The 15,354-nt window shown below is 41.2% G+C and overlaps 1 protein-coding gene across 1 annotated transcript; it reads left to right on the forward strand.

The window, feature by feature from the left end:
- The first annotated feature begins 5,624 nt into the window (after positions 1 to 5,624).
- On the forward strand, positions 5,625 to 15,348 carry PLCXD2 (phosphatidylinositol specific phospholipase C X domain containing 2). Its single transcript, XM_035900373.1, has 4 exons — positions 5,625 to 5,682; positions 6,775 to 7,233; positions 8,393 to 8,636; positions 11,368 to 15,348. The coding sequence occupies exons 1-4, from the start codon at positions 5,625 to 5,627 to the stop codon at positions 11,528 to 11,530; spliced, it is 924 nt and encodes a 307-aa protein (XP_035756266.1). The 3' UTR covers positions 11,531 to 15,348.
- Positions 15,349 to 15,354: the final 6 nt, after the last annotated feature.

Consider the following 15,354-nt stretch of genomic DNA (forward strand, 5'->3'; position numbering starts at 1 on the left):
TTAAGACAGCATATGAAGATCTCTATTTTTTCATCAGGAAAAACTTTCTTCCTTTTCTATTAAAATCTGTGTGCCCTTGAAAGTGACTTCACTGCTCGGAAATGAGTGCAGAATATGCTTAAGTTTTACTTCAAACTAAGACAACAAGCCTAATGTTGGTATAAATGGTTATTGCTCTCCTTCTGTGTGGTGTGAAAGTTTCGGTTTGCCTGCTCTTCCAGAAAAGATGTAAGAAGAGGGGAAAAGTACTGTATAATGAAAACAAAAAAAAAATTACATAGAGCCTTCTCAGAAGAGAATGAGCCTTTGGTCCTTGCATTTGAGTGCTCACAAAACAGGAATATAGGACTCTAAGATGATTTTTTTTTTTTCTTTTCAGAACAGGTGGATCCATTCAGGCTTTGAAATAGTAGAGAAGTACTGCCAGGGACTGCTTTCCCAGTGCAGACAGCTGAGGTTGCTGATTAGTGGGAAGTCATTGCTAAATCACAAAAACCCCTTAATGGCAAGAACTCCAACCAGTACCAAATGGATTACTCCTGGCTGGAAAGAAAAGCAAACTGTGATTTTCTGTCCGAGACAGTTATAAGTAGACCCTTTCTCCCTTTCTTTTTGTACCTCTTTTATTCCCCACCACCTCCCACCCTGAAAGGGCCAGTGGGGAGAAATTGAGGTAATTCTTTGATAGGGAGAGGAAGTTTTCCTAAGAGGATTTGGCCTGTACTAGGCTTTGTCCTCCCTAATGAGACTGCTTTAAGAATACCTAAGGGATTCTTTTAGGTTTCTATTAAAATATAAATACTAATCTCAGTGGTTTTAGATAATTAATTTATCAATAAGTTGTTTGTTATTCCTGCCTCTCCTCCTTTTGCTGGGCAAGTTAATATGAACTATTTGATTTGTTTTTCATTAGTGAAGAGCTTTTAAGATGTTAATCTTTTGATGAGAAAATCTGGATTGTTAATGACCTGAATCCTTAGGACTTCTGGACTCTGTGAGGCACTCTGGTTTATCCCATTTTTCCCTCAGTTCTGGCACACACAGGACATTTGGTTTAGAAGAACATTTGTGGGACAGCCTTAACTTGCTAGCGCTTGCATCCTGTGTTTTTTGGAACTTGATTACTGTGCTTGTAGATGTCTTGGCTATGTAATGCTTGCTATGCTATGTCATGTGTGGTGTTTTGTAATATATGGGGAATGTACTTTGTGTAGTGAGCAAAGCTTGCTCTAAGAAGTTTGGCGTCACTACAGCTAGGGTGGTTCTTTGTCCATAAATGACCCTTTAATGCTTTTAGTGCGTTGGTACAGTGTGTTGACCTTGCTTCTTACAAATGTTTAGTGTAACAGAAGATGTTTTCTTGCATTTTTTTTATCCTGTTAATATTCCATTAATGTAAAGATCAAAACAAATTTGTCTGATCTAGTTAAACTTACTGACAGTGCACTCTCTTGCCTTTCTGCTTTGTCTTGTTTCTTGGTCAAGACAGATTTTTGCAAAAAGTATCTTTAACTGCTGCTCCTGACTAGTCCACAGGCTTTTGCAACCAGGGAGACTAGTCATAGAACTGTAGGCATGCTTCTATCTCAAAAAACAGGAGTTCTTGTCTTGTTTTCAAGTAATTGGCCTTGCACAAGTATGTTCTATGTTGGAAGGTATCTGCACTTTGCATGCCACGTATTTATATTTTTAACAACGCTTGAAGGTAAATTTACAAGCTCGTGAAAGGACACAGAGGTTGATGAGATGGTGCTGATTCTTATCCCTGTGCTGCAACTGTATGTGGAGAAAGTACTGTTGTGGAAACAAAAGATAATACAAAGTGATATAGCTAGTAATTGTTGAAATTCAAGGCTTAACAACATTCTGTTGATTAGTGTCATTTGTCTGAGCTACACCATGGGTTAATTTGACTATCTGTGACTAAGTAGCATGACAAATAGACACACTGGAAAGTTAGACTTTACTGCAGATGTGATGATAAAAGGCTGCTTTCTAACAGCACAAAGGCTTCGACAAGAAGTCATCCTGAATAGTGAAATACAATCTATTTAACATACAAATTGAATTGGGAAGAGATCTATTTAACATAGAATTAACTTGAAAAGTTAGTGTAAGGAGAATAAAAAGGGGTTTAAAGATACGAATAAAAACTAATCCACAGTTGCACTTGGTAGGTTAAAATTAAGAGGACTATCCATCATTTTAACAGTCTGGTGTTTGGAAGGTAGCTCTTCAACACTATTCAAACCATATCATAGCCTTTGACAGTTAAATATCTGGGCATCTGATGGGATGTGACTGCTTTCCTTGAAGCTTCCAATCTTTCAGATGAAAGAAATGAAACCAAAACAGAGCAGCTGTTGTCTGTTACTCTGGAAGAGCTGCCAGCTGATTAGCAGTCCCCTAACTTTTTTCTTTGAATGTGCAGACTTTCATGCTTAAATTTAATGCTTGCTGGTTCATTCTATGTGTCTTTAGCCTGTTGGAAGCAATTGCCAAATCATCATCTCTTTATTTTATTTCCTGTGCCTAGCTTGGTTTTGGGAGACACTCAGCACCAGATTGATGCTAAGTCACTGGAGCAGCTCAGTAAGGTTTGCAATCTGAATGCTAATCTGTTCTCGTGGACAGTGACTTGAGAAGTGTGCTCCATGTGCAAGAACACACCCTTGAGGCAGTTCAGACTGGGGTTCTGGTGTCTTTGCCTAGAGAACAACGAAGACTAAGTTTCTTGACTTCGCTGTGCCTTTTGATTTCTCAGTCTGTAAGATGGAAGTTACGAATACCTGGGGTGGTTAGTTGCTGTGTTGACAATCAACAAGTTTAAGGAATGTATTTATTGAATCAGTACAGGGTGTTACGCAGGTTTTTAAGGTGTCAGGTGTCATTTGAAATGTTTTGCTGATGAGACTTCCTGAGCTTTTTTAACTGAGGAAGTGGTCACTATAATTTGGAGAGATGCACTCCATTTGGGGGGGGAACACAGACCATAAAGGATTTCTTATACATGGAAAGGACTTATCTTTGTATGTCACTGAGTTTTGTCATTTGTGCTGTTCAGCAACTGCCAGCCCCATTGCTGTTACCATACAATGTTACAGCATCTGAGTATCTTCATACGTCCTTGTATTAGACCTTAATTGACAATGTGATTAGCAGCTCTAATGCTGAGCTGCTAACAAGACAGGGCTGGTCTGCTCCATGCTTCTGGTGTAGGCTTTTTTCTTTTAAACTGTACAGGTTTGGATTGGTTTAGATTATACTTCTTAGCAAGAAGTCATGCTGCATCAACAACCAGCCTGCTTCATGCCATGGCTACGGGATGGCTAGGCCTCTCATGGAGTTTAGGGGTAGAGTGAAGGAGAGCAGGGATTATTTTGACATCATGATGTGATCAGCTTACTATGTAGCTTAACATCACAGCTAAGCTATATTAAAAGCCAGTGGCTGAGCTGATAACATGGTGATTGCAAATTAAAGGGCCTGGTGGATGATGTGGATCCTCACCTAGCTCTTACCTCTCAGCCCAACAAGTATCCAGTGCTGTTGCTTCAAGTTTTCAGTTTGCTTTTCTCTTTTACTGGAGTGTAAATGTTCTGGGTCCAGGTTTGGCCTAGATACTTCTCGCAGTTGGTGGCTGGCCTTCTGTGAATGACCACTGAAAATCTAATTGAACTTCTGTTGTGTCTTTCCAGCCTCAGCATTAATGATGCTCCCCTGCCCTTCTTAAAGAGGTGGTCTTCTGCCAAGTGAAAAGGAGCGCTTGTCTTTCAGATGCTCCAGCTCTTGTTCTACTTGGTTATATATAGATATACATGATGACTATGTCCTAAATGAGAAGTCCAATTTCCTAGGCTTTCAAGCAGAGCCACAGGGCAGGAATTGCAAGGCTCTTTTCTAACTCTAGAAGCGTGTCACATACAGTTCAGTTTCTCAGATAGCTGCCCTGTTAAGGAGCACAGCTCTTAAAGTATGTGCTGAAAAAGTTGCAATGTGCTTGTGGCTTGTTTTCTTTCTTTTTGCTTTCTAGAGCTAAAAATAAAACTTGGTTTGTGATAGTGCAAGGAGGAATTTGCTCTTTGTATCCTTAAATGTGCCTTGTAAGCGGCAATCTGCAAAGGAAAGGCTTTTGTAGCTGTAAAGTACTTGATTAGACCTAGGAAAACAAGCTGTTTCTTGGCTCGGATTTGCTTAGACAACGCTGAGGTAACAGGATCTTTGATGCCAGATAAAGTTGTGAGTCCTTCCTAAGTCAGACTTATCGGTGACACTGTCTGAGGGAGCATAATGGTGCGGCTGACTTCTGGAGACAGCTCTCTAGAGGTTGCTGCACAGTCTTAGCTAAAACGAAAAGGTGATGTTTCTTATGGCCTTATTCTAGCATTTTAAACAATGTTCTACAGTGACCTAGGGGAAGAAATTAAAATGGATAAAATTGAGAACTTAGAAAGAACCCCACAACAAACCAACACTGACACAAAGAAACACACACACACACACCCCCCCCAAGACTTCTTTGTGCCAAGTGACTCATTCAGAGGCAGAAGTCAAGCCCCTTGTGATTGAGGTCTCCTTTCTTTCCAAATACTGTAGAAGCTTGAAAGTCTCATTCTGCTGTATGGGGAGGTATATGAAACTCAAATGTCTGAGTTGTGGCTTGCAGTATGAGCCAGGCTGTATATAGCTACTTCTGAAATGTCTTCACTAGATGTTTGATCCTGTGTTTTCTTTGGTGTTACACATTTGGAGGTGGGAAAAAATCTAGGTGTCACTCCAAAACTGACAGCTACTTTTTGGTGTAGTTTACTGTGACAGGTACTAAATAGTTTCTTACACTGACATTTTTAAAAACAGCGCTTTTTTACTTGTTGCTTGTATCTAGAAGACGGAATGGAAAACCACATGAGGCATGTTTTTACAAAGACTGAAGAATTTGTGAAGAGTTTATCAGAATTAGTTTTTAGTGTTTGTTTGTAAAGCCTGAAAACTAACATTCACGGTTCCTTTTCAGTATTTTTAAATCAATTGAAATTCATGGAGAAAGAGTACTTTTAAGGTGGTTTTGAACTGATGTTTGGTTTGCGCACAGTCTGTACCTCCATCTGGGTTAAAAAATCCTGACCAGATAATCCCATTGAGATCATAATCTTGTTTATAGCTCTGACCTTGCATCACAGAAAATGCACCAGTCTTCAAGTGAGCACTGGTACACAAATAAAAGGTTTGGGTAGAGGAGGTTGTGGACGCCTCAGATGTTGTCTTAAAATTGGAAATTACAAAGTGTGTGTGGGGGGGGGGGGGGGGGGGGGGGGGGGAGGCGGGGGTAGAGGAAGAAATTCTAGAAAAGCATAGTCCCAGAAGTCAGGGACAAGAACGCTGGGGCATGCAGGAAGAGAAAATGCGGGTGCTGGCAGCATGGTGCAGGGTCACTATATCTCTGAGGCAGCTGGAAAAGGAGCTGCTGATGGTGCCTGGGGGTTAATATGCTTCATCAAAGTGGGTGTGCAGGCAGCGAGTGGGATTTGGCTCAATGGGGAACCAACCTCTTGTCTGCTCTCCTGGAGAAAAAAGGGAAGCGGGGCTGTTAGAGCTCCTGCAGTGCTTTTCCTGGCTGGGGCTTCATGGGGGACTCATGCCTGGAGCAGCTGCAGCTTCTTGGCCAGAATGCTGGTGCCTGGTGTAAATAGTTAGAAATCCCTGGTAAACCTCAGTCTGGCAGGTCGGCTTCTGCCCATCTTTGCTTTATGTTGCTCTGATACAGTGTAAACTGAGACACACTGCCCTATTACTCTTTGTTCTGTTATTGACTTAGCTAAGCGCTGGATATTCCATTGATCCTGAAGCTGTTTTGAAGGAGTTTTGTTATTTCTTGGGTTTGCTTCCATTTTCTACTTAGTTTTCAGTTGGAGGTTTTTTCTAGTAAGCACAAATTTTATCCTGTAAGCACAAATTTTATACCGGAGAAGCACTTTCTCTGCCAAGGTACAGGTGGTGTTACAGGAGCTTTGTCAGGCACGCATTATTTTGGCAGGGGCTGGCGATTTTGATTGATGGTCGTCTTTTTTGGTAAATTTTGTTTACCATGCCTGTGGTCACTCAGAGGCACTGCCAGGTAAAAGACAAGTTCATTAACTTGTTTAACATGAGCTTGGTATCTAACCACATGGTAACTGATGGTGTACTCAATTATTCCACCTTTAAGTTCAGCCAGTTGTTGCCCACTGTTCAAACCACTAGTCATTTATTTACCATCTTGGGGCTAAAGCAAGGTGTGCTGGTAAGGCATGTACATGTACAGATCCCTCTGCCCATCATATGAATAAAGATATCTATTCCAAGAACTTTGGTGTATTATGTCACTATTGGATTTACCAGGTAAAATGAAAATAAACCCTCAGCTTCTTTCAATGAAGCTGGAGTTTCACCTCAAATCAGTGAGGTACCAGGCTCTAGGAAAGCTTTGGAGGTAGATTGATAGTTTGTAAATGAAGAAAGGTTGGAAGGAAGCTTCCCTTTACCACTGATGTTAGTCTTATGGTCGTGATTTTCAGAGTACAGTGAAATTGATCTTTTCCAACCTAAATGATTCTGTGATTCTATTCTATGAAAATTAAGGTGTAAAGGACGGTCTGAAAGACTCACATTCGAGCTTAACTCTTCTGTGACCCTGCCATGCATGTAGGACTTTCTTCAGTTTACAGGGCACATGGGTATATTTGTTTTGTTGGAGTCAGTTTTCTGAAATTAAATATTCTTTGCTTTTGTTTCTAGGGTCACATGATTCTTTCAGCTACTGGGTTGATGAGAAATCTCCTGTGGGACCAGACCAAGCCACAGCCATCAAACGTTTGGCCAGAATTTCTTTGGTTAAAAAGATCATGAAGAAATGGTCAGTGACACAAAATCTGACTTTCAAAGAGCAGTTGGAAGGTGGGATCCGCTACTTTGATCTTCGTGTATCTTCCAAACCTGGGGAAACAGGACAAGAGATTTATTTCATACACGGCTTGTTTGGCATCAAAGTATGGGACGGGCTGAAGGAGATTAACACCTTCCTTGAGCAGCACCCCAAGGAAGTAATCTTCTTGGATTTCAATCACTTCTACGCCATGGATGACAGCCATCACTTCTTCTTGATCAACAAGATCCGCTCAGTGTTTGGATCCAAACTTTGTTCTGTTGACTGTGTAGAATATGTGACTCTACAGTACATGTGGGAGAAGAAAGACACCAAAAGGTTAAGATGTAAATAGAGAGGCTGTGTGTCGTTCCTACTCAGAGGTATTGGACCGAGGACACTGCTGGCAGTCCACTTAAAGCCCGCTAGGGTCTCCTTTGTGCAGCGTGTGTGTTTCCCTCCATTTATGTACAGCTGTGTAGCCCCTCCATCCATGGTGTGGCTAGACTGTGTCCCACTCCCAAGCTTGTTTGTTAAATAAATGATAGTATCCTTAGGGCCTTGTGCTCCTTACAAGTGGTTTTCTGTTCTGGAAGAGCATGTTGTGCTCACTTGTGTTGGTGAGGATCTGATAAACTGTTGTCTCTTTGACCAGTGTGAAGCATATAAGCTTTAAGAGGTATGGTACACAATTTCTTAGCTCCTTTGCAGCCATCCAAATTTATAGCGGCAAGATTAAATGCCTCTTTGCTGTGGTAAATGATCCCATGCATATATACAAACTGAGAATAGGGTTTCATCAATGACATGTGATTCTTAAACTGTAAAATATGTGAGGCTTTGAGGAATTCCTCTGAATTGATGCTGTCAGTGCTAGGGTCCAAAATTAGTAACTTGTAAGTTTGGGTGTTAATAAAAAGTGTTACATCTTTATGCTATCCCCTTATAGAGAATTGCCTTTCAAGGCATGAAATACTGACTTCTTATTTAGAGATTTTGCTGAGGGCAAGACTGGCTTTGGCATCTCATGCAGTAAGTGTGAGTGGAATGCCGTTACGCCAGTCAGGCTGGTACACTTCAGCCACTTAATAGCAGTTAGGCAGAAGATGACAAGATTGCTAAAATCCTTAACTTCAAGTACAAATGTAGTGGTCTCTGACAGTGCTTTGAAATGCTTTTAAGCTGAATTCTTTAAATGAGATTTCAGTATACTCCTGGGGACTTCCTAATTTTAAACTGATGACCCTTAAAGCCTGAAGCGATCCCATCCTCACAGTTAACCAAAAGGATCTCTATCTTCTTTCTTGGTAATAGTGCAACGAATTTACTGACACTCGTGACTCGGGAGCAGCTTCTCTTTGCTTGGTCCTCTTTTCACGGCTATGCTAGCTGCAGCAGCGCTGTGTAAGCATAACCCAGTGCAGCATCCTGTTTAACTATAACATAGTTGTGAATGTTTGTTTATTTTTTCTCCTTTTTCTTTGTTCTGTTAGGTTCTCATATTCTACCACTACCCTCTGTTTCGGGAATACCCCTTCCTGTGGCCAGGGAATAAAATACCGGCGCCATGGGCTAATACAACCAATGTACACAAACTGTTACAGTTCCTGGAGACCACTCTTGAGGAACGAAGTCGTTATGGGACTTTCCATGTTTCTCAAGCTATTCTCACACCTCGAGTGAAAACTATTGCACGGCATTTAGTTCGTGGTCTAAAGAACACACTTGTTCATAGGTAAGGACTTGACTTGATTTCTCAGTTCTTTGCTTACCATCTTTCATGTTGAAAGAGGCACTGAGTAAGCAAGAAACTATGAAATGTTTGCTTAGAAGTAAGACTTGATGAAAGCGTGCAGTTTTGCTTCATTACTATTGCTTGTGAGAGATATTTGCAGTCATTAAAGATAATTATTGAAAATTATAAAGTAACAGGGTATATATGTAACTATAAGTGTGTTTTTTGGTAATTGAAGCTCTTTCTGGATGTGATGTGATTTCAGAAAGCATGGGCTGGTCCTGTTGTTCCAAACCAATAATTCATTCCAAATTGGCTGAACTTGAATTTTTGGGGGGAAAAAGCTTGTGCTACAGAGGAAATCTGCCTGTTTGTGGGCTCAATTCTGCATTTTTCTGTACAAATCTCTCTCAGTAATTTCAGTAATGGCCAAAGATGTATGACCTGGGGCAGTGTTTTATCTTGGGGTTTTATTTACCAAAAATTAGATTAACAGTTTGACTTTTTCTTATACCACTGACTGTTGTACAATAATTTGCCCATGAATAAGATCATTAGAAGAGGGTTTTGCACTGAGTAGCACAGTGTGCCAGCTGTTTCTAATAGTATTAATAGCATGACCAGGATAGGTTCCGTGTGACTTTTATCATATTATCACCTTACAGTCTATTTGCTAAAAATTGCCAGAACTGTTAACAGTCTGGTGGGATCTGGTCTCCTGGTTCACTGCTTAATATTGCCTATTTTGATGCCATGAACAGTTTATCTTGACATAATGATATTAAGTTCTAAGTTACATTTGTATAGGTGGTCACAAGTGGTCTAATTTTGATCAGCCACTAAGCTTAATATTAAGCAGTGGGAGACACACACATCTTCAGCAGTCAGTTCACGTTCTCTTTGGGAGAATCACTGGTCACTGTAGAAGTGATTAGTGTTGTTATTTTTGAAGCTAAAGTCAATATATTAACTTATTTTCTTAAAAATCCTTTCTAAAAACAGCAAGTGTTTGTGCTTTTGCAGTCACAAAGGTTGTTGAGGGAAGTAAGGAAAATCCAAGTGAAGTATACATGGAGTTTTCAGTCTCCTTCCTGTCTACAGACATTAATCCAGCAAAAGACAGTTAAATCCAAATGATGTTTGCCACAGTATGTCCAGGTCTCCACTCTGGTTTATGCTTTTGCCCGGGTCTGTGTGGTCAGCATTAGACACTAGGTGGTGCTCAGGTGCTTCGTGACTGGCGTTTGCTGCCACAGGTTGCACAAATGCAAATATGTTTGCTTGGTGGGGATACTTAACAGACAGCACGGATGTGACTTGTCTGTGTACTGTATATTAAATGTACTGTTGTCTCGTGATTAAAGGAAAGACTGTGCCGAACTTCTGTGTCAAACTAGTAAAGGATCATCCAGTTCCATGGAATGGGCAAGCAGTTTTGTTTCAAGTGACTCCTGGCACAGATCTGGGCTGGAAGCCTGCCTTAGCTCCATCCCTTTCCCTCAGCCCCATCGTTACCACTTGTTTGAAAGTAAACTGTGAAAACTTAAAATAGATGCTGCTGTTTGCTAAAGCATGATTGCTTGTACGTGTTTACACATGCTAGCTGATTTGCATGCGTAAATCTGCCTTTGCAGTTCTGTGTAGATGTCTGCCTTCTCATATGGAAATTTTGCCCTGAATATGAATATTTAAGTGTTCTTGAGCTCTTGCTAAAGGAGAAATGTGCAACGTTCACACTTAGCTGGCTAAAGTCTGGTGTGTCCCTCGACAGGGACAGTAATTATGCTTTCACTTAAGAACCAAGAGAAGAGAGAACTTGACAAGATTTTTTTTTTCTGGAACAAGAGCTGCAGGGTGTGTTTAGGAGGCTTTTTGTTTGTTTTTTCTTCCCCATCCTGTTAGCTAATTCCCTTGCCTACCATCATCTTGTATAATTTGTATGCATATTATGGCACTAATTTAAATAATTCTAATGTGTTTAGTCATTTGTCCCTAACTGTGCTGAAGACCCTGGTGCTTGCATGTTAGAGTGCAAAAAAGCTTGTGCAGACTCCTGACTTGCACTCCGTGCAAGAAATTACTTGAAATTTCTCCCTACAGTAGAATTTCTAACTCCATTTAATTCCATTCCTGACACACCTCGCCTTTCTCTGGTTAGCGATGTATGGTGGGATGTTCAACCCCGGTAGAGCTGAGGGCTTGACTTGGGGTTTTCCCCTGATCCCATTGCTTCTGGGTGGGTCTGGAGGGTGAAAGGAGTCTGGTACAAATGCAACAACTTCTTTCCTGCCTATCCTAATCCAGAGGTGGGCAAGGGAACATCTTGGGCCAGATATAACCTTGCTTTGTGCTACGCTGAAGTCTGCTGTGAAATTAAAATTTTGGTTCAACATTTACTTGGGTAAAAGCAAACCAGGATGGAGGAAATCTTAGTGCAGCATTAAATCCTGAAGCACACACTGCTCAGTGAGTTTAGAGTTCACAAATGTTACTTTGTACGCACGGTAGTTTGGATTGATGGCTGACCAATATTTATTTGATAGCTAATGACCACATGCTACATTAAGCACTCTTCTCATCAGCCGGCTGCATTTTGGGTGGCAGTCAGGACCTGATTGTAAATGTGAGATAATAACGTAATTTGTAAACAGCATGTTGTATTTGAAATGAGTATGTATAGAGACCAGTCTCTCAAAATGTTTAATTTTCTTTGTTTTCCTAATTTCTTTAGGAACCTGCCCATGATTTTGAATTGGGTGAAAGCACAGAAGCCAGGTGTTATGGGTGTTAACATAATTACATCAGACTTTGTGGAGCTGGTTGACTTTGCTGCTACAGTTATTGCATTAAATGACCTCCTTTTAGAAGAGGATGAATCTGCAACTAATTCCTGATTGCTGTGTCCCACTTGTGCTCCTCAGTGGATGTCTTCGAACTACACTAAATGTTGTATTTATTGAGCAAAATCTATTGTAATCTCTATTTATTTAAAGAAAAAAATTTCTAGCGGAAACGTGGTTAAACATCACGTAGAGGTGGGTCCTTTCTTCTGATCCGAGTGGATCCGAGTGGAACAAAGTGCTGTGTCTGAGCGCTCCTGCGTCTGTGGCTACGTGTCTGACCGAGTTACGCACGCATCTGCTGCAGTCGGCGCGGTGCCTGCCTGCCAACAAGAGGCTGGCCTCCGGAGCAGATGTACCCGATGACGGTGCGTGTCTCCCTGGTGACTGGGCTCACCGTCCCCTTGTGTGTGCATCCTGCGTATTTCTCAACACCAGGCCTCAAACCAAGGATCGCTGCTGATCCCTTAGCAGCAGTGTGACCAGGCCGGCCGAGATGGTATTGTTCTTGGGCCACCTCAGGCGTAGCTGGGCTCAGCTGGAGACTGCTGCTGTATTCATTACGCTGTTTTAGACACTACCTCTGACTTAACTTGAAGAAACAATACTGCTGTTGTTCAGGGGAAGCTGCTACACTGCAGTGAATATCTGAACTGTCCTTTGGGCCAGAGAGGTGAAGGCTTGGGCAGTTCTGCCTCTTCGGACTCCAAACTCTCCTTCTGGACCTCTTTGTTTTACTTTAATACATTTATTGCAACCATGTTTAAGTGTGTTTCTTTTGGCATTAATTTGGAGAATGTTTCAGTCTTCAAGTTATGAGTCTTATAACTCACAAATCTGAATTCCTGTTGAGACATTTGAGAAACACAGAGCAACCTTTCATTTGCTGGTCACTAGTTTTTTTTTTTTTTTCCGTCCATCAAGTTTTCTTTGGGGAAAGCATCTCGCCCAGACAGTGTTTCTCTGGAAGGAGGTGTGCTAAGTGGGAGTTTGCTTGATATTCAAAGAACTGGAGCTGACAGGGACTGCTCAAAACCCAAATACTGAATCCCTGTCACTTGCAATGTGATGGTGTATTCTGAAACTGGACCCAAAAGTTGTGCTTGTAGTCAGAACCACATCTATGAGGGAGAAATTTCCCCAGCCTGCACCCGCTTGTGACAAAGTAAGCAATAGTCACACAAGCACAGGCAGGCATTGGTGCTGCTTCTTTCTGTAGTCATACTCATTTTTGTGTTGATTCACAAGAAAATGTGACTATGTGCTTGAGCCAATGCAGTCACATGTTGGTACTTATCAGCACTTAATTGACTAACTTGATAGCAGTCCTGTGGTCTGATTTATCTTTGGTTAAAAAAAAAACCAAAAAAGAACAAAACAAAAAAAACACAAAATTGACTGATTAGCAGATACTTTTCTGCTCAATCATCTTCCTAAAGCAACTGTTGGTGCACAAATTATTTAGTGATTATGAATTTGTATTAGTCTCTAAGCTATTTATAACGGAATGGATCATCTTTATAGATATTTTATTCTAAACAAAAGTGAATCTCCCTATTTATTATTTATTTTGTTATCATATCTTGTCTGCTATCATGGTCTGATAGCCTAGACAAATCTAAAACCTCTGTGCTTGCTTGTCACAAACTCTGAACTCAGGACAAGTTTATCTAAAGGTTTGCAAATCTTCCATGTGAACCTTAGCCGAGTTCTGAGCCGACTGTAATCTGATTTATCTGTTGCATGGTTTTCATTAGAGTTCCTTGAATTTTTTTGACTGAATCCTTTTTCTAAGGGAGTTGGGGGGGGTGTTTCTGTGTCTCAAGCTGTCTCCTTTCCTCTTGTGTTTCAGTGACAGGGGCAAGTCACAAAAATCATTTTTTGGGAGCTAAAGCTCTATTTTATAGTTTAAAACTTCCTTTGAAAACCCCAGCAGAAGGTTTTTATTATTTTTGGGTTTTTTTCTTGTTGATGAAACTGTTGGAACCTGTTTTGAACAGCACTATTTTGTTTGCAAAGTTATTTAAAATACCTGGATTTTCCTTAGCTGAATTTTGTCTTAACCTACTTTTCCCATGGCCCCAGCAGAAACTCCACGATAGCGTTAAATGTATGGGTTTGGTTTCAGTGGTCTTTTAGCTGCAAATTGTCTTAGAGCTCAGAACTTGGAAAAACTTGGTTTGAATGCTGATGAGGCAGAAATAATATGTTTGCAAGGCTTCCTGCAGAACTGGAGGACAAAGCAAGAAGGTGAAGTGAGTATGATGTTTGTGTTTGACTCTTGACATATTTTGTACTGTATATATCTACCTCAGAAGAGATTTATCAGGCTTAACCAATATTTATATTGTGTGTGCACAGTAATGACTGGTGTTTAGTCCTTCTGTTGTATTTACCTGAATAGAGATGTGATGGTTGTAACTCAGGGCTTTGGTTAGATATTTTTAAGTACAAACTCAGAAATTTTTCTTACCTGTTTGCTGTTAGCTCTTGCCTCTTAATATAGGACAAAGGCATGCCAGGGTGTTACAAGTGTTAGCAGAGGGAGAGAGAATGGAAAATAGCTTTAGGATTAATGATGAAGCAGGGTAGGGAACATTTCCGTAACTTCGGCCTGTCTGAAGAGACTCGTGTGTCACTTCAGAACAGTGCTTGGTGTTACGCTTCTATGTGAGGAACCTGGTGGTCTCAACAGTGAGTTGGGCAATTGGCAGATACAGTGGCCTGCAACAGGAGATCTTGTGGATACTCTGGGCAACGTTAAAGCTGATGTTTAGAATTGCTTTTGGGGTAGTCCTAAACCATCCTAAGCAACGTGAACTACCTTTCTTCTGTTACACGCTATAGCCCATAGCAAAGCTACCTGTATAATAGGCTTAGCTCTCTGACACAGCACCGCAGCACATCCCGATTCCCTCACGCTTTGCAAAATGGAGCTCCTCTAGACTTGGACTTTGGGCTGCTGACTCTATTTTCCAGCATTATAAAACTAAAAAGGTGAGCTGGGCAGGAAGGGAGGATCAAGGAAGTAGGGCAGCAGTTTGCATCCAGTGCCCACGCTGAAGGCGTGGCAGTGTTCAGCCAGGTTTCAGGCAGCAGAGTGGAGCAGGTCTGGCAGGTGAGTGACAGTGGCCGCAGCTCGTACTGGGAAACTCAGCTGAGATTCTAGCCTCTGAGTGGGCTGTAGCTGGGTACAGTGTGGAGCAACTAACAGCCTACAAGGTCACATACATATGAGCTTGAGAAAATAAAGATTGGCATGAATGCAGAAGGCTGGGGGTTCCTTGCTGTTGATGTAGACCAGCACCTGTTGAATGATCTTGCTTCTGTCTTCCCCAAGCAGTAGGGATCACTTTTAAACAGCTTAAGGGGAAACTTCTCCAAAAGAATTGTTCTGAGGACTTGACATTTCTGTAGGTGCTGGGAAAGGAAAAGCCAGAGAACTAGTCGCTGCTTGAGGCAAAATGCTTACTTGAATTGCATATTCTTGAATAATTACTCATACAGTTTATTACAGATTCAGGTTACTTACATGTTGTGTTATGACTGTTGTTTCTCTGCCTAACGTACAATCACGACCAGAGGAGTACCTAGCTGATATGCCCGTTCTCCTGGCACTGTTTGCTGCCATGTGCAATTCAAGGACGTACCTGAGGCACAGGAGACCTCTGCATGTATCCCTGATGGGGAGCAGCAGGGAGAAGGCTGTTAGGAAGGACACGTTAATTTTTAGCATCTTACTGTGTGCTTGTAGGTGAAAACAAAGAGTTATTACTAGATTTTGCAGACTATCAATCACTCGGCTCCTTATTTGGAACTACTTTCCTAAATACGTTTAACAAGTGTGGAGCTGGGAGTCGTAATGTTGATTCTTTTGA

The sequence above is a fragment of the Egretta garzetta genome, unplaced genomic scaffold, assembly GCF_000687185.1.
Source record: "Egretta garzetta isolate BGI_Z169 unplaced genomic scaffold, ASM68718v1 scaffold278, whole genome shotgun sequence".
In the NCBI taxonomy this organism is placed as follows: Eukaryota; Metazoa; Chordata; class Aves; order Pelecaniformes; family Ardeidae; genus Egretta; species Egretta garzetta.

Coding starts and splice junctions, on each gene's coding strand:
- PLCXD2 (XM_035900373.1), top strand. CDS start 5,625: ATGGGGGACTCATGCCTGGAGCAGCTGCAGCTTCTTGGCCAGAATGCT. Junction 5,683..6,774: donor CCAGAATGCTGGTGCCTGGT/GTAAATAGTTAG, acceptor TTTTGTTTCTAG/GGTCACATGATTCTTTCAGC. Junction 7,234..8,392: donor CATGTGGGAGAAGAAAGACA/CCAAAAGGTTAA, acceptor CTTTGTTCTGTT/AGGTTCTCATATTCTACCAC.